The sequence below is a fragment of the Antrostomus carolinensis genome, unplaced genomic scaffold (genome assembly GCF_000700745.2).
Source record: "Antrostomus carolinensis isolate BGI_N321 unplaced genomic scaffold, ASM70074v2 scaffold33792, whole genome shotgun sequence".
Taxonomy (NCBI): Eukaryota; Metazoa; Chordata; class Aves; order Caprimulgiformes; family Caprimulgidae; genus Antrostomus; species Antrostomus carolinensis.
The window spans coordinates 19,190-44,697 of NW_010298152.1; the positions used below are offsets into that span (position 1 = coordinate 19,190).

General features: G+C 41.3%; 1 protein-coding gene across 1 annotated transcript in view; it reads right to left on the bottom strand.

Moving 5' to 3' along the window:
• Positions 1-368: 368 nt before the first annotated feature.
• The window catches only part of ZBTB20 (zinc finger and BTB domain containing 20), a 26,808-nt gene continuing 1,668 nt past the window's right edge, over positions 369-25,508 (bottom strand). Inside the window, exons 2-3 of the mRNA XM_010162365.2 lie at positions 6,051-7,667; positions 369-1,528 (exon numbers count right to left, since the gene is read on the bottom strand). Of these exons, the coding sequence (XP_010160667.2) occupies positions 1,110-1,528; positions 6,051-7,647 (2,016 nt within the window). The 5' untranslated portion in view covers positions 7,648-7,667 and the 3' untranslated portion in view covers positions 369-1,109. The remainder of the gene's footprint in view (positions 1,529-6,050; positions 7,668-25,508) is intronic.

Genomic DNA, 25,508 nt, shown 5'->3' on the forward strand with positions numbered 1-25,508 from the left:
GCTATTCATCTTTCTTCCACAAGAATAAATCCTGATGCAACTTTTTTTTTTTTTTTTTTTTTGCAAAGATTGGGGGAAATAACCCTTCTCTTGTACCTAGATCCATAGGTTTCAACCTCTGATATCTTTGATTTTCCTCTGTGTTTCTCTTTGCCTTCTGTGAAAGTCCCTCTTGATTGTGCTGAGGCCCTGGGCTCAGCGAAGACACTGAATAAATTACAAAAAAGCCACCGTTGCTCGTTGTCTGAATCTTCTTGGTTTCTGCTGTAAGGTGGTGGTGGTGGTGGTATGGGAAAAGCCGCGGGGAGGGTGCACCAGAGAGCGTGGGATGGAGCAGAATCCAGGTGAGGAACCTCTGATTCTTTTTCCTCACCCCGCAGGGACTCCACACTATCCAAGCCACACTGCCTCGCACTCCCCTCAGCCCTTTCGTGTGTTTGTGGATGCGTGTGTGTGTGAGAAAGCAGACACGTGGTGGAAACCAGCAGGGCCTTGTTTCCTCTGGTTGCTGCTCAACCAGAAGCAAAATATTCCACAGTTCTAACTGGATACTGTGAAGTCCAAAAGCGGTCAGCATTGTGAATTATGTCCATTGAAACACTGCAAGCGGTGTACTTACAACGACAGTAGGCCTTGTAGATTTGTAATATATTGTGTTTTGTTTCTTTTTTTTTTTTGTAGTGCTCTTCACGAGTGAGAAAAAAAGAAATTTTTTTTGTTTTTTTTATTTTTTCTGTCTGTTTTTTTTAAATTTTTTTTGTGGTTTTTTTGTTTGTTTGTTTTTTTGTAGTAAAGAAGGGTTGTATTTAGAGGCCAGTAGCTAGAGATCCAACCAGTGGAGCTCATGAAGCACTACCTGGCCTTAAGGCCACCATCCGAGGAAGGCTGGGAAAATTATTATTCACCCAGCCTCCGGAAATGTAATGTACCAGCAGGCAAAAAACAGTTCTTCATGTAGTACAAAAACAACAAAACGAAACGAACCCAAAAAAAGGAGGAAAATAAAGGTAAAAATGAAACAAAAATCATTTCTTAAATTCTAGTGCCATAGCTTTTTTTCTTGTTTCTATTTTTTTTGTTCATAACAAAGAGAGAGAGAGAGATTCTACTTATCCGTCTGACACATGCATCCTCATGTGGTCGTTGAAATGCTCGATTTGGTCAAACTTAGCTGGACAGACAGAGCAGACGTACGTGGTCCCCTCCGTGCAGGCCACCACCCCGGCAGGGACAGCCCTCGCGCCGGTGCCGGTGGCTCCAGGCGTGCCGTTGGTGGCACTGTGCAGAGCCACATGCCTCTCCAGCAGGGTCTTGTGGGAGAACTTCTTCTTGCAGATGTAGCACTCGTAGGACTTCTCCCCGCGGTGGAGGCGCATGTGCACATTAAGGGAGCTCTTCTGGGTGAAGCGCTTGTTGCAGATACTGCACTGGTATGCCCTCACGCCAGTGTGCGTCACCATGTGTTTGATTAGGTAATCCTTTAACGAGAAGGAGCGCCAACAGATGCTGCATTGGTGGGGTTTCTCACCTGCCCATTACCAATGAAAGAGAGAGAGAGAGAGAGGGAAAGAAAGAAAAACAGACAAAAAAAAAAAGATAATAAAATTAAACCAGCTCGGTACGACTCTGCAATAGACTAATGGTAAGTCTCACGGGGGGTCTTTGGAGAGGTGCTCTGGCTAAGACAGAATAATTCTGTTAATAAGTGTGTTTTGATACACAACTTTTTTTTGCAACCAGAGGTTTCAAAACACTTTACAAAGGGGGCTGTAGGTATTCCCAATCCACATACAGCAAAAAGGAGCTCAGGTGATTTCAAGTTCACATCGTAGGCACTGACAAAGACAGGACTAGAGTTAAAAGGTCCTGGCGTCTACTTCAGCTTCCATGGCACATCTGCTCCTGCCTATGCTCCTTCCTTGCTCCTCGTGCTCATTTCTAGACAGGTCTTAGTCAAGTTAATTTACCTTTCAGTGCCTCCATCTCCCCACTTGTATGCAATAAGTATGGACAAAGTATGTCCAAAAGTATGGACAAAGCTAGTGTTTACTAGATAGATGACCTGCAACACACTCATTTTTGTCAAATTGCTTTAGATTTCTCAGAAGAGAAATGCTAGAGGTTGCCAAAGGAATCCAGTGCTTTACAAGAAGTTTACATTTGTTGACCCTTTTTCTGGTCAAATCTGATAGCTGAAGCATGGATCAGAGTAACTGAAAAGGGAACCTTAGTACACTGAATTGCCTAGGCTAGCCAGTACCGCGCAAAGGGCAACCTAACAGATAAAATTCCAGTGTAACAGACAAGAAACTTAAATTATTTGACTGTCAATTAAATAGAACACCTTATCAGGTAAATCACAGATACAAAATGCTTATGCCATCTACCACATTGCCATGTGCACCCAGGGCTGTTGTTAAACTGATTCTAGCAACTCGTATAAGTGAACTCTGAAGACAACGAGACAAACCAGTGACTACGAGGATGAACTGAAAAAAATATTTAGCTGAGGTCATACAATTGGTTTGTCCAAACTACTCTTAATTCCTCCTCATGCTCAAAGTTCTTCTGGGAGACAATGCCGCAGCCTCACGTTGAACGGTATCATGATATGTTGCTGTATTAATAATGAAGACAATATCCAACATCCTGAATGCCCCATCAAAAGCTGCTTTTTAATTTGTCTTCTGAATCACTTTCGGTATATTTCAGGAGTGGTAATTCATCATCCCCAAAGCTGTCATGGAGAGAGATGGTACCATAGCTCTGTACCAATCAAAACGATCCTCTGTTTCACTGACTGAAAAATTATTTTCCTTTGGTCATTTCGCAATTTCCCCTGTAGCAAAGATCCTTTTTTTCCCCCCACAAACATCCTGTTTCCTCCTTTTTACAATCTATCTGGCACTGTTTTAAATCCTGAAGAGTTAATCCTCAGGGACCATCACATGCCTGTGGTAACATATAATTTACTCTTTGTATAGTGAGATTACAATACGCTATTTGCATTCAATTTTAAGAGTAGATAATTAATATGGATTGGATGGGAAGGACCTACATTTTAATCTCCCCTGAGTCTCTGTTTCTTTTTATTTCACAGTTTGCACATATGACGGTGACATCTCTGTATGAAATACACATGCTGCTCTTGCACCAGCGATGAGTTTGTCCCTACTTGGCGAAAGACGCTTGGTCAAAACACATTAAGTCCTCACTTTCATGCTGGCTTTGTTGAGAGTAGAGGGGCCAACATGCCTGACAGGTGTTGTGTGGAAAATGATAGTGTGCCAGTTACAATAATGTCTGATTAACTTACAAGAGACTGATTATATTTACAATGCTTATTTTTGCCTTAGGCAATATATGTGCCAGAGTTTGTAATAAGTTGGTCTCCTCTGCTCTAGATCCTGTTAAGACTATGCTATAAAAACACCCTAATTTTTGCCTGCACATGTTTCTAAGATACACTGGGTTCTGGCTTTCTAATCTCAGCTTCAAAACCTTCCTGGGACGACTTCTCTCCTAAGAATCTCAAAACTTTTAAGGTTTTCTTTTTCGTATGCAAATTCATGGGCTTCCTAAGTGAGCACTGTAGGTTCTTCATTCCCACAGTTCTTCATCTTGAGTTAGAAAATACTTTGCTTAGTGAACTAAATGTTCATGTTCCTCCTTTTGGTTCTTTATTTGTCTGGTTTTAGACAGCAATGTGGGACAGTTACCAAATATTAATCACAGAAATATACAAGAGGAGGCAATGATGGCTTATAAGGTGCATGGACACTGCATGCATACTAGCACTGAATTTCCACAACATTGCCTGTCTTGGAGAACAACACTGTGTGATACATTAAAGCCAGTCTGCAGGGAACATGGAAAAATATCCATCTCTAGTATGTTTGTGTCCATGTGAAAGAAGAAAGGGAGGTATAAAGGGTTCCTATTGCATGGAAAGCTACATCAGAGTGTAGTTTTCAGAAGCATAAAAACATACAGAGATTAGAAGGCCTTTAGGTTGTTGAATTCTGGTTTATGATTAGACTCCTCCATGGCTTCTCTTGTGAGCCCTCCAAACAGCAAGACTAATTAAAACTCCCATCTCCCAAATCTTTCCCTTTTTCTGTGCATCTTTTTCAGAGCCACTTTGCCTGGTTTATTTTAACAGGGCTGAGGAAAATCACTCTGACAGTGGGAACAGCTGTCTCCTCTCAGTTTTCATAATGATCCTGTCCAGCACTAGACTAGGTAGCAGACATGCTTCCTCTGAGGCTGTACATATAAAGGTTATTTTCAGAAGAGTTTTCTGAAGCCCTGCCCTCTGTTGGTTAAGGCGCAATTATTCTCCCAGACACTCCAGAAGTCATTTTGTTTCTAAATTAACTTTGAAATAATTTATCTACCCAAATCTCTCCTTGCCACCATAGTTCATTATTTTGGGCATTTTCAGACCCACACAAATGAAGTATTAATTCATGACTGGAGATGCTGATCAATTTCCTTGGTTGATTCTATGTGTAGTAGCTAGGAAAATTTTAGGTCAGGTCTTCCAATATTATTCTTTATCTGACTCGAATGCAGTGCACAGTTGGGGGAGGGGGAAATAAAGCACCTAATCTCAGTGAAGTTATTTGTGAAAAAGCCTTTCTAGCTTTTAGAACAAGGATACAGACAGATATATGTGACTGTCAATATCTACATAGACAATATCTACGTAGTATTTTAGCTACTCATCCACAAGAGTAAGATGGAGAACATAGACACAGAGGGTAGTCTTGGGATTCAGGATTCTTGATCCTTGCAATCATACATTTTGTACCAGTCCTGAGAGGTTGACCTTTTTGTGTATGTACATGGACATATATGCCCTAGATATCTAAAGGAATTTTTAATTTAAGTAATAATGACAAGTGAATAGAAGTTAAAAGTTGACATATGCACATGGAAGAGAAATCTATTGGATACAATGGGGAGGCATGACTTACATTCCTCCCATGCCTTGGGCAATTTCTCCAGGTTCTACTCCATGTATCACAAACTCAGCATTTATTTTAAGATCTGACGTTAACAAAACCACTGCTTGGTGAGAGAAATATTTACTCTTTCTCTAAACTATAATTTCTCTCCAACGTCAGAATGAGATGAGGGCTAAAGCAAGAAAAATTTAGTCCTGAACCCAGGATAGCTTTTCCATGTAAGATATATGTATCTCCTTGCTTTAAAGTCTCTGAAGTAGACCAAGTTAGAAAAGGCAGTTTTGGCTCAGTAGTAAATATGGTTACCTATACCATCTCAAAAGACCATATACTAAAGTAGTTGCATTTTTAAACAAAAAGGGTGCTGATGTTGTGTTCTACATACATTAATTATTTTATTTTTTTCTCATTGGGCCCTATGTTTCTGTACTCAAAGCTAGTGAAACATCTGACTTACCAGGAGACAGGGAATTACAGCGATTGGCTTCAGTGAAGTACAGAAAAACTCCCTGAAAAAACTCCAAATTTACTTTCTTAAAGGAACAAGTGAGATTTAGAAAATATGTGGCAATGTGTGTAACACCCAGGCCTGGACCTATTGCTGCAATTCCACAAGGAATGAACTTGCCCCAGACTCATGCCAATCATCATCACTTGAGCTTAAACCCCCGTAGCTGTAAAACTTACAGGGGGATGCCTTTCTTGGTAGATACAGTTTTTCTTTAATGACTTATTACAGTTTCCTCATGCCACTTCAACTTAATGTTGCCTGGTCAGCTTGCAGGGGACAACAAATGCTTACCATTTCCTTGGATGAGTGCAGGACACATTTTACCCCAAGTAAAATGACCTTGTTTCTGCACCATGCAGCGTCAGGCCCCTATAAGGGACCTACATGTTTCTGCAGGGGCTCAACTTCAATGCAGTAAGCTTGGAAAGTGTTCAGTGACACCAGCTACCTGGATAACCTCTCCCTCCTGTTTGTGCTGGGGGCTGGCAGGGTGGGAAACAGAATCTAAGTCCTTGTTTGTCAAGGACTTTCTCTGGCTTCATGTATAAGCCAAAGGGACGTACTCTTACCTGTGTGTACAAACATGTGCTTGACGTAGTTCTGTTTGGCGGTGAAAGTCTTGTTACACAGAGTGCACTCGTAAGGCTTTTTTTCACCTTGCCCACCTGCTGTGCTGTGGCCCGCAGATGGGGCCAAGGGCTGTGGCGCTGGCAGCTGGGCAGTAAAGGTTGACAGGCCAGGTTGGGTCACTGTCACAAACTGTGTCTGTTGGCCAGCTAAAGGCTGGGGCAAGCTGAAGAGAAAAGGCTTAGGGCCACTGCCAGCAGACTGTGTGGTGAAAAGGGCAGGCAGGTAGGTGTTGCCAGCTGTGCCAATGACCTGAGTGTTGCTGGTCAGAGTCAGTGGCATCCTCAGATTGCTGGTGACGGTTTCTGTCTGGCGTAAGTAGATCTGTGTGGTTGGCAATGGTTGGGCAACAGTTGTGTTGACAGAAGGCTGCAAAGCCCCCTTTTCGGTGCTGTTATTGACTGTGAGCACTTTGCTGTCCATTTCAACGTCATTGCTTCTCTCTGGTGAGGAAGAGTTGGCATCTACATGCTGCTGCTGCTGTTGCTGCTGCTGCGGCTGAGTGCCATCAGCAGGGATGTCATTTTGATCTGTTTGAGAAGGTTCTTGCTGTCCATCCCGGCTCAGACCAGCCATAAACTGCTGCTCCATGGAATCGGGCTCAGTGCCAATGGAGGAACTGACTCCCGAGTCAAAACTCTCCCCTTTGGGCTCACTCTCAGTGCCTTCTGCTTGGTCAGTGTCCTCAGTGCATTCCTCAGACTCATTGCGCTCAAGGATCTGCACCCTCTGTTGGCCATAGTAGTCATAGTCATCCTCCATCTCCTGCTTAATATGGATGTTGCCCATCAGGGTTTGAATTCGGACAGGGCGTGGTTGCTTGCGGCAGTGTGTGGTCTCTGGAGTGGTGGAGAGGTACCGCTCCATCTGTTGTGACCGTTCGTGAATCCGGGTAATCCAGCTGGGGTCTTCCATGTGATGGTCCCTGGGGAGCCCCAGGGCTGTTTCATGGTGGCTGACCACAGCTCCACTGTAAAAGGAGCGCTCCCCACTGCCATTTTGCATGGAACAGGCATAGAGGGCCGAATAGATCCTGTCCACACTGTGCTGTGAATGGCTCTGCAGGTAGCCAGACTCTGTGTCGGTGCTCTGCCCCGAGGTGCCTGATTCAGGTGTTCCCCTGGGTGTCTCCTGGCCAGAATCCTGAATCACCGGGTAGACCTCGCCCACGTTTTGTGAGACAATTCTTGTGCACTCATCAATCACAGTCTTGATCTGCAGGATGCTGGCAGCTGTGAGAATTTGGAGGGCCTCTGACTGTGAGACTCGCAGCACCCCACTGTACATGAAGTCAATGAGCTTTTGCACAGACTGGACTGATACCACCGAGGGGATCTCGATGTCGCTGTAGCCCAGCAGCAGCTTGTCCTGGAAGAAGGGGCTGCCAGCCGCCAGCACACAACGGTGGGCGCGTAGCATGCTCCCGTGGATGCGGACCGTCACGTCACAGAAGTGGCCACGGTTGCGCTGCTCGTTGAGGGTCTCGAGCACGGAATTGCTGAAGTTGTGAAGGTTGATGCTATGAATGCGCTCTGTCATCCCCTTGCAACTGATGTTACCTGTAGCAAAACAGGTGATGGAAACAAAAAAAAGACCAGATTGAGTCTTGTCCTCTGCAGAGCCACAGTCAGGGCACTGGGGAAGGTAACTGCTCACTCAGTAAACAAAACGGATTATACTGTAAAAATCACATACAAAAGCACTGATAAGAAGACGTCATCTCTGTCAGGCTAGAAGTAAACTGTGCTACTCATTTGCAGAAGCTCAAGTCCTGAATTTTTGGAGAAAACCAGACAAAGACAGGTGTAAGCTGGGCCTGAATTCCAACCACATTCCTGGTCCTCAGACTTCCTAGCAGTTTATCTGGCTTTAAAAAGCCTACAGCCAGCCAATTGTAAACACTGAGCACATGGAGTAAAGCTGGATTTTAGGCTGTTCAGATTTGGACCCATGCCAGAAAAGATGAGGTTCTTACTTTAATGACCCTTTACACCAAGCTGTTAACACAAAGAGTCTATATGAAAATGTGATTTCTATCTAGATTGGTATTTTAAGAAATTTGGACCCTGTGTTTTACAGTACAGTTACTTGTATCAAAAAAACTGGCAGTCACTTTGTAAAATCCAATTTAGGCTGTAAATGTTCCTAAAAACCCATGCACAGTTTTGTCTGGGGTTGCGGTTTAGAACATTTGCTACCCAATAGTGACAAACAGTCCTCTGTAAGAATCCAAAGCAAAAAGTTACCATGAGCTGTCCCCTTCATTTTTAGCATATCCCAAGTTCTGACTGGCACCAGAATGCCATCATATAAAAACAAATGTTCTCCTGCTGTTATTTACTTGACAGAAACTGGAAAATTACAGACATTTACTCTAAGGAAGACTTTGTCTTAGTTTGGCTGAATAATCTAAATAGAGAACAGTTTAGGAAAGCACCTAACCAGTTTGGGTACAGAGCCAACATATCCTTCAAAATTAACTTTTACAAATGACTAAAAAGTAACTTCTTAATCTCTCAATCCAGTTTTCCCTATCTCCATCTTGCTTGCTTTGCTTTTAATGCTTTTTTCTTTCCTTTCCTGTTCTCTACTGATTTTTAATCTATTTAGATTTTGATGGGAAGAAACTATGGGTTCACCTTTTAACTATGAAGAACCGACTGCCCTTTGAGTGGTAAACAAATAAAACATTATTAATAATTCTTTTCTCTTAGCATTTGTAGTACATGCATCACCTTGGTTCCCAGAAAAGTGCACAGAGAAAAGTAATACAAAATCACCACTAGTAACACAGGCATTTTGTCTTGAATATTCCTTGTTAATGAGTGAGAATCCAAAAGTGAAGATAAGCATGAGCAAATTAAACTAGCTTATTGTCACTCTCTGTTTAGACAGAAACATATGGAACAAATAAAAGGCATTGAAAGTGGTTGCATATGCATGTCTTTTATCCCAACAGCGTTCCTCTGCTCCAGCCTAAAGGATGCTCTACATCTCATACATAGGCAGTACAACACTACTCACTGCCATTGGCAGGAAAATGTGGCAGCTTCTCTGTTCCACCTTTTCCTTCTCATTTATCCACTCCTGACATCTCAAGTGCCCTCTGTTCTGGTGGTTCGAAGAGAAACCACCTTGGACACAGGTGGTTATTTTAATTCTCTGAAGTAGTTGAATGATAAAAGGGAAGCACAAAGGTCAGGAACTGTAAAACCTGATGGGGCCAAGCTGTCTGAAGAAGTCTGATGTTAACAGATGTAAACCAGCCAGTATCAGAAGGGAGCTAACTTCCATGTGAGATTAGAGCACTGGGGGGATGCTCGCACAACAGAAACAAGGAGGAAACCACTAACAGTACCATGGAGGTTGTGAATTACATCTGCCTTGTTCATAAGCACTGCCGGGAAACCCGAGTTTCCTCCTCTGACAAGACTGATCATAGGACTGGAAAAACATCTCAGAAACCAGGAGACTTTTCTTCAAGGGCACTACAACTATTATTACACAAAATAATATACAGAAGAGATGTATTCTCTCCTCATTCCAGATAGAGTCGTTCTCCAGAGGCTTCCAGGGCAGTTTCAGATGCTTCCCTTCCCAACATGTCAGATCACACAAGAATTGTATTCACATAAAAAGTCAGAATCCTTGATCTGAAAGAAAGAGAACTTAGTAAAACCTTTGTCCTGGTAAACAGAAGGGTGGAAAATTAAAGATAAATAGATGACACCTCTTTTCAAGACCTACTGTAGGCCATGGCGAGTTCTTGCATAGCCACCCATTTATCCGCATCTCCCTTTGAGTGGTTGCCTATCAGAATGCCAGGAATCTTTCCATCAATAAGTATCAATCACTACTTGGTCTGACCCTAGGGCTCCCTTTTCATGCAAACATGTCTTTCGGATGTGCTGCTGGAAAAGGGAATGACCTCTAGTCTGCTTTGTAAAATGAAGTATTTGACGATAAGAAGAAATATGCAGCAGTCTAACTCAGTAAACCAAAAAACCTGCCTTACACATGCACGAAGTGGAATATTCCACACATACCATAGATGTTATGGACAGGTCTCTTGACTTGAGCAGGGGCAAAGAAATCTACTTTTTCCTATGCAACTTGGCAGATAAAATGGATTTTGTGATTGGAACTCTGAAAAATGCATCCTCAGCACAACTCCTTTCCAGAAAGTTGTGATCTGCAACACAAGACTGGATGACTTCTTGGGAAAGTGAATGCTGCCACTTATCCACAAATCACGTGCAGAAAGGAGGAAGGGCAAGGTTCATCTTTAAGTTTCAGCAGCCTTTCTCAGGTCCTGGCTGTAGGAAGCAAGAGTTGTGTAGCCACAATGTATTTGGTCATTAGTTAATTTGATGGTAACAGTCAGCTAGGGTTAATCAAGACTCAAGAGTTTGGCATGCATTAATGAGAGTGATGTGAATAGCCCTCGAACAGGAACTGATCTAGGATGCATCCTGAGGTGTAGGAGCTGGTCTGAAAGTCATTTGAGTCACTTCATAAAAGGCATGGAGTATGTTTTGCTTACTATTGGTATGAGTTTTCCCCTAAAAAAATCCTCTCCTCATTTCTTTACTTCTTCAGACAAGTTTGAACATTTACTACTTCTTCAACTGAGAAACAACTGAAATTCACCCCTTAAGGTTAAAACAAGAGGGGTGGGTGGAAGACACATGTAACAAATGGTCAAAAAAGCTAAATACAGATTTTGAAGATGTTTCTTCTAGGCCACCTTCCTGGACATTCAACACTGAACACTGTATCTATCCAAACTACAGGCAACCAAATAGTGTCAGAGATGCTATCACACAAATCACAGCAGTACAGAAGAGCAGCTTTAACAAGTTCCAGAGACTGGTCTGTAGCAAAACGCGCTGCCCCACGCAGCTCCTCTCCCTCTCTGCAGGAAACTTGTGTCCAGACCCAAGTTTTGTGGTTGACCCTTACTGTATGCTGATCTAAGGTAAAAGTCCAAAGGGGATGCTCCCCACAAAAAGTGAACTTGCCAATGCAGGTTTGATTCTAAAGTAAACGCCACATTCTGACAAAGGCTACTAGAGCCTTGGACAAGTCAGAAAGTGTGTCAGCTCTTCACAAGACCCGGCTACACACGCGCACACTCACCTACTCATCACTGCACAGAATGCCTGGCTCAGGAAAAAGACTGCTGTCCCAGGCTCTTCTCAGGCCTGCCACTCTTTTAAACTCGAGACAGTGGGAACCTTTCTGTGAAACTCAAGTGGTCTTTGTTAAGTGCCCCCCCTGCCTTTTTTTTCGTCCAGTAAACATGATGTAGAGATCCCAAAGGACTTATTCTGAGAAACTCCTGTAAAATGGTTTTGTCCCCTTTCTGTGAAGCAAGTTCTGATTGGAGGGGTATTCACAAACCATATAGGAAAGAATGGGTGTGAAAATGCAAAGGCCATTCTTACCCAGATGGGTAATGAATAGGCGTTTGCCAGTTGGGAAAAAAAAAAATAAAATAAAAAAGGCAGGAAAAAAGAAAAGAAAAAAAAGCCCAGACAACTGCACAGATTATGCACATTTGCAATCCTCCTGGGATGCAATTTGAAGCTGGCATGGCATAAAGGTGAAACATATTACTGTGCAACTTTGAAAAAAGCTCCGTTTGCCCATATGCAAATGTACCGATTAAACTGTCAGGCTATTCACAGAAACACGCATGGAATTCATCCTCAGCTAGTAAGAAGGAGCACAACGTGGATGGGAAAGGAAAAAACTTTTGTTGTGTAATACATGACTGAGTGCTTAGATTAGTGTTTTCTTGAATCTCATCCACCCCTCCCGCTGACTTTTATGCTACTGGCATTCAAAAGAAAGTAGATTTTACCATGACAATAACAACGACAACCTCTCCCAGTACAGTACCAAAGGGGGAGGCAATGGCAGAAGGAAACGCAGTCGGTGGACTCTTGGAAGTTGCTATAGAAAATGTGAAAGTGCATCAGTGAGGCACCTCAAGCATGGTTTGAAGGCAGTTTTCTATTTTCCAAAGCTGCCATACATAGACCTACATAAAGCTAGAAAGGTATGGCTCACAAAGGTGACTTCTTTTGTTTGCCAAAAGCATAAAAAAAAATGATCCCAGCAAGCACATGATGTAGTAGAGCTACAAAGATGTATGGAATACTGCAGACTGCAGGGCACACACAAATGGCTGTGATGTACCTCTTACAATATATTTAGTAAGGTTTTTTTTGTGCAGCCACTAGATGTCCCTTTCTGCAAAGCCAATGTGTACAGCTTCAACGCTCACAACTGAAAGATCTCACAGAATCTGATTTTCTCCAGTGTCCTTTAAAATCACAGTACCTCAAAGATCATTGCACAGTAATGACTACCATTTCTAGTGATGATGAAACCACCACAGCTACTGTAACAGCAGTAGCTCAGTGCATAGCCTTCACCTGAAGGAAAACCACCTAGGATGCTGGGATCCAAACTCTTTATGGAAACTTACTGTGTGGTCTTCCACAGGAATAAGGAGCAGAGTGAACCCCAAAGGCTCTGTCTTGCTTTCATACTTATGGGGCAAAGAGAATAATCATCTTATATCCTTGAGAACTGGTAGGATGATACAGATATAGATTGAAGATCTCAAACTCTAACTCTCAAACTCTATTGAGTTGAGTTTTTGCCTCAATTTTCTGTAGTAGCATTTAGAAAATTGTTTGGTAACCCATCTCACTGATACTTAGACAAGATTAACTAGAACTAGCTTGATATTGTTGATTAGTTTGTCCTCCTGACAAGCTTCTCAGGCCTTGCATTGAGAAGAACACATGCTTTGAGAGACAGTAGAAAAGTTGGAAGCATTATATCTCATATAGAATATGGTATCTTTATATTCTTATAATCAAAATGACAAGTCCCTCCCTAGGTGGGACAACATCCTGGGCTAAGGCAAAGATGTGGAAATTAGGATTGTTAGGCTTTCTTCCTGCTTCTGGAGCTGTCTCTGTGCATCTGTAACCCAGCCACTAGTTCTTGGGAGTGCCACAAACCTAAGTAATCTGCTGCTTCTGGAGACAAGCATTACCATCTACTCGTTACTCTCTACCTCTACCATGTGTAGTTTTGGAAATCTCTAATCCTTGTTCTCCACACCAGGTGTTGGATGACCACAGCCTCCTGGCTTTATCAAAAGGATGCATTAGGTTCTTCAGACAGTCATTTAGTCTACTTCTTTTCCTTGTGGTGGGAACAATTCACCTACACTATCTCTTCAGAAATTTGTCTAACAAGTTTGCAAAAAACAACAATATGGGGGATTTCCACTCCCTCCACAGACAGTCTGCCTACTATCTTTCTAGCAAGAAAGTTTTCCTAGTATTTAACTTTGCAACTGGTTACTCATCCTTTCCACAGAGAACTATTGACCACTTTCCTCTTTATAGCACTCTCTCATATTTTGGAAGGTGCCTCACTTTTCTTCTTTAAACCTGTCTTTTCCAGAAAATACAAAATCAGGTCTCCCAATCACCCTCACGGGGTCTGTATATGTACTCTCCTCATTCTTATCTTCTGTCTTCTATCCATTTTGACCTCCTTTCACTTAAAATGCAGTGCCCTAAAGTGGATAAAGTACTCTAGCTGACTGAAGTGAATGAAACAGTTGCCTAAAGCACTTCATATATGATACTCTTTAAAGATCTCACAGAATAAATAAAATCAAGCAAACCAAGCCCTGTTAGCAAAACAAAACTCTACAGATCTTCCTTATGAAAGACAAGTCTCAGTACAGAATCCTTAATTTGGAATGAAAATCTCAACTCTTGCATAAACATGACAGTTCAGTGGAAATACAGCATTTCCATCAGAAGACATGAAAACTACTATAGCCCCACAATTTCCATAGGAAGTTTTCTCATTTCCATACCTTAGTGTTTCCTGTTCCAAACTTAGCACCATAATCATGGGTTCTCTCTTCAACTCCAATGACCTGATTTATTCCTAGTGATGAAGTTCTATTTTCTGTTGTTTTAAAGTTAGTTACTCTAAAATAAAACTGGATTTACAGAAAAAAAATATCATAGCTAGTGTTTCCATACACAACATTAGTCTTGCATCAGGTTCCAGCTTTCTGGGAACAAATTTAGGGGAGCAACATTTTTTCCACTCAAGGAAGTTGCTTGAATTCAAATCCTGAAAACCTGGCTGACTTCTCAGTACATCTCAATGATGCTAGAGAGGCTGATTTAGCCAATCCTGCTCAGACTGGTTCTCCTGAATATTTGGTCTCATTCCGAGCAGGGGCCTGCAAGAGGAAAAGCTTGTATGGAGTTTCAGAAGCAGAGAAGAACATTTGTATCCTCAGCGGGAGATCTGACCAGGAGCAGCCCTTGCTTTCTGTTGCTTTAAAGGTTTGCTGGAGTTTTCACCCAATCATCTGCTTGAACATCTTGAAAATCAGTATCTCCTTCTATAATATCTATCAAAAACAAACACCAGATGACACTACACGAATTGCCCTAACCCTACCAGATTGTTGTTAGAATCAAAATATGTAGCAGTCTACATTTAACAGGAAGTACTGTATTTTTACCAGCACAACATCTATTAATGTGTCAGTAATACACTCTATGGAAGAAAGAATCGCTGCGTTCAGAAAGCTGTCAAACTTCTCTAAATTTCATAGTCTAATAACTATGTTTATTTGAAAGACAGAAATGCATGCATACACAAACACAACCTTATTCTCCAAGGAGCAAATATATTGAGTGGATGGCTACTGAAAAAGAGTTTGCTTAAATTTTGTTCAGGAGACAAGCTTTTTCTGCAGACTTGAGAATGTTCAGCAAATTTCCTGCGGACGATTTATTCAGTTAATTGCCCTGTCCTTTTCAGCATCTACCTAATGATGAGATACCCATTTTACTTATCACTGAAGACTAAACCATAGGTGTTCCGTGCATAAAATTGCTTCAACATCCAGTGGCCATAAATCCCCAATGTCAAGTGTAAAAGCCTCTATTTCAGCCTGCACACTTGGGGAGCAGGCAGTGAGTCGCTTTCTTAAGCTTCACCTGAAAGATCACGGGAGGAGTCTGTCAGCACTAGTCCTGTTGCTCTGCAGTCTGCAGGCGGCAATGTCTGTGCCTCAGTTTGCTTCATGTGTAGAACAAGGACAGCACCACGCACCCAGTTCTGCAGAAGGACCGCCCACCTTAATTAATCTTAACAAATTGTTTATCCTTTGATAAAGAACACTACAGGAAGATCAAGAATTAACTCCATTGGTCTCTTCCAGTTTTCTTCTCCAGGCTTACAAAAACGAAGCTTTCCTCTCACATTACCCTAGTGCCTTGATTCCTTTACACCTCTTTATGATAAGCATCCTACTGACAACACTGAAACACCAGGGAAAACTAGCTCCAATTCAGAGCAGTCTGGTGACTAAGGGCTTCGAAGTGTTACAGTACATTCAGCTATTTTTAAGTTAAAGAAATACTCCATTTTTAGCCACAGAATTTACTTTTCGCACTTTCACTCCAGTTTGTACTCTTGCTATTTCAGGAACTCCAAAGATACTGTACAGTAAAGAGGGCATACTCAAAAGCCACTTTTATTCCCAGGCACATAGTTGGGGTCCAGTCCAATATATGTCCAAACACTGGCAGATGTATACACACACTCTGTTTCTCTCAGTTCCTCTCTCAGCCCTTATCTGCAGACCCTCTGCTGCCACAGCCATGCCATCATATCCCCCCAGTACAGACACAGACTACATTGATGGGGGACAGTTCTTCTGTAGGTATCTACACCACCTTCAAGCAACATATACTATGTTAACAGAAGAACCACCGACACTGTCATCACAGCTGCATTAATGAGAATTTCAACATGCTAGTCACGTCATTACAAGGGTGTTAATTCCTGTGTCCTGGCCAGCTGTAGCCTATTTATGTTAGCAAAAGATAGGATCACCAAATAGCATTTTAATGCTCTTTTTTAAAAACATAAAGGGAGAAAACTGTTTGTAAAACTGCCCTCTCGTAACTGGAAGCAGAGAAAACTTGTGGCTGCCCCCTCCCTGGAAGTGTTCAAGGGCAGGGTGGATGAGGCTTTGAGCAACCTGGTCTAGTGGAAGGTGGCCCTGCTCATGGGAGTGTGGTTGGAACTAGATGATCTTTAAGGTCCCTTCCAACCCAGACCATTCTATGATTCGATGGAAACAACGTAGCCACATGATGGCACCATTTCCTAGGGAGAGAAACGAGGTGGTGCTCATCCCTTCTTCAGTAGGGAACATTTTCACGTTCTACATGAAAACGGTTTCAATCGTGCTCGCTTGTTCCCAGAGAGCTCACGCACGATTCTGCCAAGCCCCAGAATGGCCCAACTGTTTCAATTGGCTATAAGTTTAAAGGCAGTTTGGCTCTTTAAAAATCTAGGGGTATCTATTGCCAGTTTCCTTTCACAGCGCCGAGTGCCATTACTCAGAGGGCACGCTGCACTAGCTGACCTGCAGCAAGAGAGCCACTGAACAGGGACATGTGAGATGGGGCAGCAATGCTGGTGAAGTTGTGGTGTGAAAACTCCCCGTTCAAAGAAGGAATCGGGGGTCGGTTCTTGGAAAAAAAAAAACCAAAAAACTTTTGGAAAATGTACACAAATAAGGGGATTTATTTTGCTATTCTGTGGTCCCGATTAAAATCTTACTGTAGTCATTAAGAACACCTTCATCTGCTTTAAGGGCTTTTGTTTAAATCCTAATAGTGTATTTTGTTTAAATCCTAATAGTGTATTTTGTTTAAGTCCTAATAGTGTATTTCAGACTGAATACCCATAAAGAAAGTGAACAGGGATTGCTTTTGGTCACCTCGCTGTGGTGGACTCTATAAACTTCTATCCTCTCTCAGAAGCATTGTTTAGGGAGGGGAAGGAGGTGGGGTTGGACATGGGAGCCTAGTCTGGAGTAGGAATGAATTAGAAGGATAATAAGCGCAAATATATTAAAACATGTCTCTGAAAGAGACAATTGCTATTCCATGAACTCTTTCACGTTTGCCCTGTATTGTTACATTTTTCCCTCAGGCAGAAAGACAAGGAGGAAAATCTTATCAGTTTGAGTGTGGTTAAACACAGTAAGCTTGAAAGCCTGTGGGCTTTGGTTAAAAGGAAAATATAGATTAAAACCTCTTAAGATAATTACCTGTTTAGAAGGTTTCTATTCAAGCTAGAATCCTCTACAGGGAGTGTTTGTAGCAGTCTGTTAGGAAAAGGGTGCAGTCAGAAATGGTTGAGTTTTGTGGGAGAGCTGCTGCCTGTGGAAGAGCACTGCTTACACCCTCCATCCTTCCAGAAAGGAAAAATCTCCTTTCAATGTAGGAGATTCTGTTCTGGTCACAGAACTACTGGCCGATGGGAGAAACAAGGAATGGATGAAAAACTGTAAATGCCAGTCCTCAGGGCTAGGAAAAGGATTCTTTTATCTCTTCCAGTCTCAGCCCTGAGTAGAGGAAAGCTATCACATGAAAATGATAGATTTTATTTGGTTGTTTTTTCCATTTATCTTTTTTATCTATTAGTGAAAGGGTAATTGTTAACTAGCACAACTGGGTGCTTTGGTGAATATTTCAACTTAGAAATATCGTGAGAGAGATATTCATACTGGTTTGGACTATGGCTTCTTTATTTTGAGTTTATGGGATAAGTTGAAGTTCAGGCCTGCTTATAATTCATATTTAAATATCAGTGGGAAACAGCACATGCTCACGTCAACAACACTGAAGGCCACAGGGAAAATTTCCATCCTCAGTGAGACCTCTGCTATCCTTGAGAGCAGACTTATTTCCAAAATCACCTACTTAGTTTTGATAGAAAATGTATGCTTTAAATTAATAAATAAAGGCAAGAAACAAGAACACAGCATTCATGGGTGGCTTGATATCATCAGATGGCTCTGTAACATTAAATGTACATTGCTGGATCCAATGTTTTGGGTTTTTTTCTTTTTTTTTTCCTTTTTTTTTTCCCTTCACAGGGAAAAGGCTCTAGAATTACATGTATACACAAGCATACAGACACCAACAGGTGATAGTAATACAGTGGATGAGAGTTATTTCTCAGGTCTTCCTTCAGGCACATTCTACCCTCTACTCAGCCAAAAACATTAGAGATAGCATCTGGGAGTTTTACTTTTGAATACAGGGAATATGCCCTGTTTTGAAACACCACATAGGATCAAAGCACAGGGTTTTTGTTAAAGTTGACACAGTTGCACACACAGGCATGAAGCTGTGGGGAGAAGTCCCTTGCTCTGTTTTTATTTTCTCTATCATACCCCTTTTCACACGAAAATTGCTACTTTGTGGTTTTTTCTCTATCTGTGTAACATCAATAAATTACACGTTATCACTCCTATCATCTAGGTATAAAGAGCCTTTCAAGATTTTTTAATAGATGCACAATATTGCTACACTTACATTTTCCCTGGTTAAGAACTCAAAAATAGCTGTTGTGAGATTACTCTTAATTCATACTACTTCTCCCTTGTGGGCTTTCAAGAAGAAGCATTTCACCGCATGTCACAGATTGATACAGAGTATATATTGCGCACCCCAGCCGGGCAGAGATCCTTTCAGTGTCTAACACAACAAAGCTGGGATGAGTATGGGTTCTAGGATTTGTTTATCTTTTTTTTTTCATAGGCACAGTTAATTCCTCAAGGAGCTATTTGTGCCAACAGATTAACTAGAGATCTTGAATTCTCTTTGTATTCCAGTTCCTGAGTGGTAGATACATTAGATGAGATCTCATGTTATTTTAGCCTTGTAAAGGACTTTGCGGACAACGAAAACAGTCACAGAAAACATAAATGAAAAGGTGGTGCAATGGCATTCCCTCTAGAAACAACAGTAACTGGCATCCTTGGGAACCCGAACACGCAGTGCCATTCAGAACACATCCCTGTGGTCCACCATGTACCAGGCTACGAGGCAAATACCCCGCTGCAAATGATGGAGTTTAGTAGCACTCCGATGGCTTTACAACTGACTTTCACCCATGGAGTAGATCAAACACCACATTTCTTGTGGAAATACAATGATTTCCCCTCACAACATCCCCTAGCACACTTTATAAACATTAGTAGGCGGTATTAAGCAGCACCTTGGTTTTATGGTTCAGGTTTTCTCCCAGTACCATGTTAAGGCTTCACTTCAAAAATGTTTTGAAAGAGCTCTCTTTGTTCAGCTGAAAACAATACAAGAATTGTTTTGGGTTTCTCTCATTCAAATTCTGCTCTGGCTCTACCTTGTTCTAAAGTTACTGAGTGGGATCACGGCACAAAGGTTACATGGCTACTCTACTGTAGCTAAACAAGGGAAAAGAGAAGAAAGTGACTATGGAAGCTTAGATGAAAAGAACAAAAAGTTCCAAAGCTAGACAGATCACAGTGGTGAAAAGGAACAGAAGGTGGTCAAGTCTATTTTACTCTATTTGGAGTTGTGTAGTTGTAACAAACCAGGCAACTAATGCACCAGTCAATGTTTCTGAAAGCATGGAAGGTGTCTCCCTACAGCACGCAAAGAACTAGCCAAGAGAGATGCCAGCATGGAGTCCCACAGGGTTTTAACACCACACAGCAGGACAAAGGGAGATGGAGGTGTAGCTGCTTTAGTTTCCCTCAAGTAAGAGTCACCTGTCAAATACTAGAAAATCTTTTATGTTTGACTCTGCTCCATGAAGTGTCCCTCTGCAGACCATATTAGGGAAATAGTACATCTGGCTTAGTCTTCTCACCCGATTAGGACAGAGGAGATAACAGCAGTAGCATGTGTGGTAAAGACATGAAATAACAATGATTGGCATGATTATGTTTGACATCCTTTAAGCAGATCATATAAAGTGGCAGTTTTGATATGTGAAACTTCAGGAGGAACAACTATTAAAAGGAAAGAAAGAAGAGGAAGTTAGTCAGAAAGAGTCTGAAAGGAAAAGATAAGGAATTAAAATCCTTAAGATCAGCAGGGAGGTGGCCTTAATAATACTTTATTAGAGTTCATATGTGCATCCAAGGACAACAACAACAGAAAAGTATAAACTACTACAATGGTTAAATAACAAGGTATAACAGTTCATTACAGCTGAAAATGTACCCTTCCAAACATGGAAATCATGCCCAAGTGACACTAATAGAACTGAGCATAAACTGTAGCAGGCTAGATGTAAAACAAAGATTAGGCAGGGCAAAGAGGAAATTTAAAGAAAAAAAACACTAAAAGTATAAGGACAAATACTGTAATAAAATGTTATTTAAACACATCAGACAGAGAAAGCTTACAGGGCAATGACCACTATTTTAGAAGTGCTGTAGTTTATGTGGATTGATAGATTAAGTAGGCAAGTAGTAGACTCAGTGGGTTAGCTAGACTACAGATCTATGAGAACAGTAATCAAAGAGGTTAAAGAAATTCTGCAGTGGAATTGACATTATTACCTTAATTTTCAGAATGGAGGATGACGGAAGAAGGTAAGGTAGCTCAACAGGGAGAAGGTGAAGGCACTGTTTTGGAGATTGTTATTTAAAAAACCCCCATACACAAAACCAAACAGACAAATCCCAAACAACAACAGAGTACTAGAACATCTTAATACATTGAACAGTGATGTACAGTATTCATTAGTCACTCATTTAATGAGTGAAGCAGTTGAAACTCATCCAATGTATAGAGGAAGGATTTAGCAGAAGACTTACAACTTAAAAGAATCATAATAAAAATCTATGGGGGGGCAGACTCTGAAGACAGGGACAGGTAAACTCAGAAAGAGACCGTGGATATCCTATGGGACAGTTACAGTACGTCTCAGTGGCCGCAGGATGACTTACAAACAGAAATACCACAATATTATCAACTCAGTCACCTCAAAACCTTAAGAACGGAAGCTATGGAATTGTAAAGAGCAGTAAGATTTTTTATCCTTTTCCCTGGTACTTAGAAAGAATAGATACGCTGGGGACATATCTTCAAGTTCTCCCCTGAAATCAGGAAAGCTAGACACTTGCACGGCTGTTTTAAAACAAAGCTGAAATTATGCGTGTTATCACTGAGAGTTCTCTAAATGAAGAGCAGTAAGAAAAGCACTGAATACCACAAGAATTGACAACCTAGCATCGAGCCAGTATCACAGGGTCATCAAGTAAGAGAATCAACATTTAGGATAATTAGACAAATTTTCATAAGCACCTATGTGCTATAAATGTGATTTATGCATCAGTGAAACTTAGGCTCCAAAGTCACACAGTTGCTTCTGAAAACACACTCACTGACTTCATAACTGAAGTACCATATGCTATTAGTCATTTCTCATGAGGAGAAAAGCCCGAGAGACCAACCTGACAAAACTCACTTAGTGCACTGATTAGGAATATAGAGACCAGCTCCTATCAGTAGTACAACATTTTACACCGTCAATTCTTCAGTGCATTGTGATGACTTTTTCACCAGTGGCAGGGTGAGCTCAGCTTATAGTTGTACTTGTGCTTACTTCTGTCCCTCCACAATTCAAACAGCGTATATCTGCTTCTCTGAAAACACAAGTAATTCCTGGCTGATATTTCTTTAAATAATCTTACAAACAGAAATAGAAACCTACAGGACATAGAAACTACTTAGAACTGTTAAAAGGAGAAGCATTTACTAAACAAAATTTCAAATGTTCTGAAAGACGAAAGTATAATTAAGTGTCGTGACATCAGTATTTGAGAACTGTGGATGTCCTTGCTTTCAGTTTAGCTTGCTACAGAAAAGGCCCGTATCATTATTATTGTATCATCTAAAATAGATATCTAAACATACATCATTTCTTAGGTCACCAAAAACAACCTAAAAATATTCAGCATTAGCTCACACATACCACACATAGATTAGCAAAAATACAGATAAAATTATTATTGACATACTGCCTGCCTCTGAAAACGAGGAAGCTGGTAGAATCGGGGCCCTCCTCCTCCCCTCTGAGAGTGGAGATCATTTGAAAGCTCTAGAGCAGTTCCTAGGGAATCGCAGCCACAAATTTCCAGAGGCAGAGGGAAGACCATAAGGGCATGTAACTGTTCTCTTCCAGCCACATAACCTCAAATTGAAACACAGGAAACCTAAAACATAAAGATGAGGCCAAACCACCTTCAGATCCATCTAGCCTCTACATTAGCCCCAGGCAAATCAAACTTGTTGATTCATGGGAAGGGAATGGTGGGTCCCTCTAGCTGCTCAAGAAAATGAAAACCCAGAGTTTCCACATCCACTCTCAATGCTCTGTGGAGTTCAGGAACCTTGTGAGGTTCCCACTCTGCCTTTCCTCATTAGGCTGGAAGGCTATCAAGTTACAAAAAGCACAACTTGGAAGAAGAAAAAGAAATCAGACTGTCTCAAATTTCCCATCCTGTGAAAGCTAAAAAATGCTGGAATTGGACCAAGTCAGCCACGTCACTTGAGCATGTATGGACAAAGGGTTCAGGGGCGGTCCATCACCAACAGTGTTTATAAAGTGCATCCTATTTAATACATGAAAACTCCTTGGTCCCTTGCTAAAACATAACTTTAGAAAGTCCTCCCCCATCTCAATGTCTTGCCAATATTGTTTCATGGATTTTTCAAAAATTATCATGCCTCACTTTCCTTCTCAACTTTCATTCCCTACCAGAATCTCAGGTCTCTGCAAGAATTCTGTGTTCTCTAAAACAATAAAAACTGCTTCAGCAGCTACTTCCAATGATTGTCCAACCTGCCTCTCAGTCCCATGGAAGCTCTTTGCAAAGATGTTGCTTTTCCCTTGTCTGGAACAAATTCCTTTGCAGATGGACCATCCAATGTCTAAGAATAACTCTTTTAACTATCAATAGAGACAAAGAGATTCAGTTGCACTGTTCCCGTGGGATTCCTTTGAGTTTGGACACATCTGTTAAGATGCATACATCAGAGCCTGAATGAAGTTTTTGTCTGATTGTATCTCTGAGAACTCGTAAAAGTTTCTGCCAAAATGATCTTATCTCTTGGCACTTGAAAAACATATAGAGTTATAGATGCCTTCTGAAGGACTCCCGAAGCAAGTAGCCTATACAGACCAAATCAGTTTAAACACAGTCAGGTCCTGCTGATTTCCTTCAGCAAAATCTTTAGATGCTTTACCTGTGGCAGTTCAGCCTTCAAACTAGGACCCCCACCAACTTTATGCATTCTCTATCCGTAGGCAAGAAAGTATGTGGAAAACAGCAAATGGCACCAATCTCATGTGCTTTCCTTTGCTTCTCTGTAACCTTTCCAGAATCTGTGCCTCCATGCTTGTCCTTGTAGCTTTTTGCACAAACATCTTTCTTTTGGGTAAGCAGCTACATGTGTTTGTGACAGCTGAGTAGCTAGAGGTGTAACTCATTTGGAGCTCTATCAGCAAACTCTATGACTTAATTCCAAATTAATTCAAAGTGGTGGTTTTTATCTGCCAAGCCCTACATGAAAACAGTTACCCCAGGAAGCAACTCTGCCTCTAACTTGTTCCTCCAATTGCACTGCATGAACTAGCATTTCCCAAGACTGAAAGAGGTGGGAACTGGACACAATGCACGCTAGGTTCTGGATTTTGCTTCAAGGATTCACCTGCGCTGGAAATATATCATAATGTTCAAACCCAGAAATCTAGGACTGAGTCCTACAAGGGTCAGAAGTAACATAATTTCATTGGGAATAAGTGTCACCAGAAAGAGCACGTAGAATGTATTATACTATAGAATTAAGCCCTAAATTAAGTTGTGCGTCATATATGACTTCACCTAGATTTTTTTTGCTAAATACTCACGATTTCAGTAAGACTGGCATTCAGACTATTGCTTAGGCTTTCTTCACCTCTGCCTTTTACAGCTGAGGAGCAGATGGCTATCACAGAGTTTTTATTTCCTATGCTTGGAAAAAGTATTTTGATTTGAATCATTCCAAAAGCACCCTGATTTTTAAAAGTAGATTGGCTTCTGAATATTTCTCATAATAAATATGTGGTGGTGTTTTCTGCCAAGCACTAGTGACTGTGCATGCAAAATGGTCAGTGAAGATTTCAAACTGATTTGAATAGGTGGCCCATAAAATCCAAGTCTTTTTTCCAGATACATGAACAAGGGCTTATGGAACCATCTGTACACCAGAGCATTTTTCCAAGAATTGATATACCTTACCATGCTGACTCTTTCTGTGTGTTTCTGGTATTTTCAATGCAAATTCCTCTCAAACTTCCTGTCTAATACAATTTTCAAGTATTTTTTATTAAAAATTTACTAAATTATTTATCATTCACTAGAAAACTCCCCACCAGAATGAAGAACATCCTTTGAAAATGAAATATAATCTGCCCAGTTGCAGGGGTAGAGGCAATATGGTGATCAGGGCAAGGGAGGAGAAGCAACGTTGTAGTGTCTAGAAAGCAGAGAGAAGGACAGGACATGCTGCTGGCCCAAAGAAGTAAAGCATCGCCACAGGTCCAAAAGTTGAGAAGAAAAAAGATGTGCCAATGTAGCTCTGAGAGGAGCAGAAGGGAAGGAGAAAGGGAGGGATTCTAGAGTGAGGGGAAAGAATTAGTCCAAAAGGCAGGGGAGGCAAGAGGTAAGGAGAAGGAGTTTGTAATGACAGGGAAGCCCATTTTAAAATGTTGGGAGCCACAGCGCTGATCTCTTGGGTCAATTAATGTATTCCAGCACTAAGGATTGAGGCAATACTAAAAAAAAAACCCAACAAAACCACATAACGTGGGAAATAGCTATAGTAAATATGCAGTAAATATTCATCATGCCTCATTTTCAATTCATGTGAGAAATTGGCATTGCTATTTTGCAAGGGCATGCCAAACACTAATTATATGCATACCACCCCAAACAAATACAGCCTGATAAAGGTTATTACCCATCAGAAATAACTGGAGTTTTTCCATTGGTTTCAAAGCACATAGAAGCAACTAACAGAGATCAACACCACAAGACATTTTACAATTTCATGAATTTTTGCAGGACTCTAACTGTATTTTGGGAACTAAATTTCAACAGTTCCTCAGACAGGACAATATTAATGACGAAATTAAACCTATTTTCGGAAAAAAAAAAACCAAAACAAAAAACCAAAAAACAAACAGTTTCAGTGTGAAAGGAGCATCTAACCTGGGTCTGCAGTTTTTTGTATTGGTATTGTGAATTTAGTAGGAAAGGAACATGATTTGGGGACATTAAAACTTCGGGGTCTAAAAGACTCTCTCCACAGGACAGGTAGAGCATGAAGAGCTGCAGGCTCCACCTCCCCCTACTGCCCTCTGCCAATATGCCTCATCCCTGAACTTGGCGACCTCAGAAAGCAAAAGCAGGAGTTCATTCTCCAAGTTTCCCT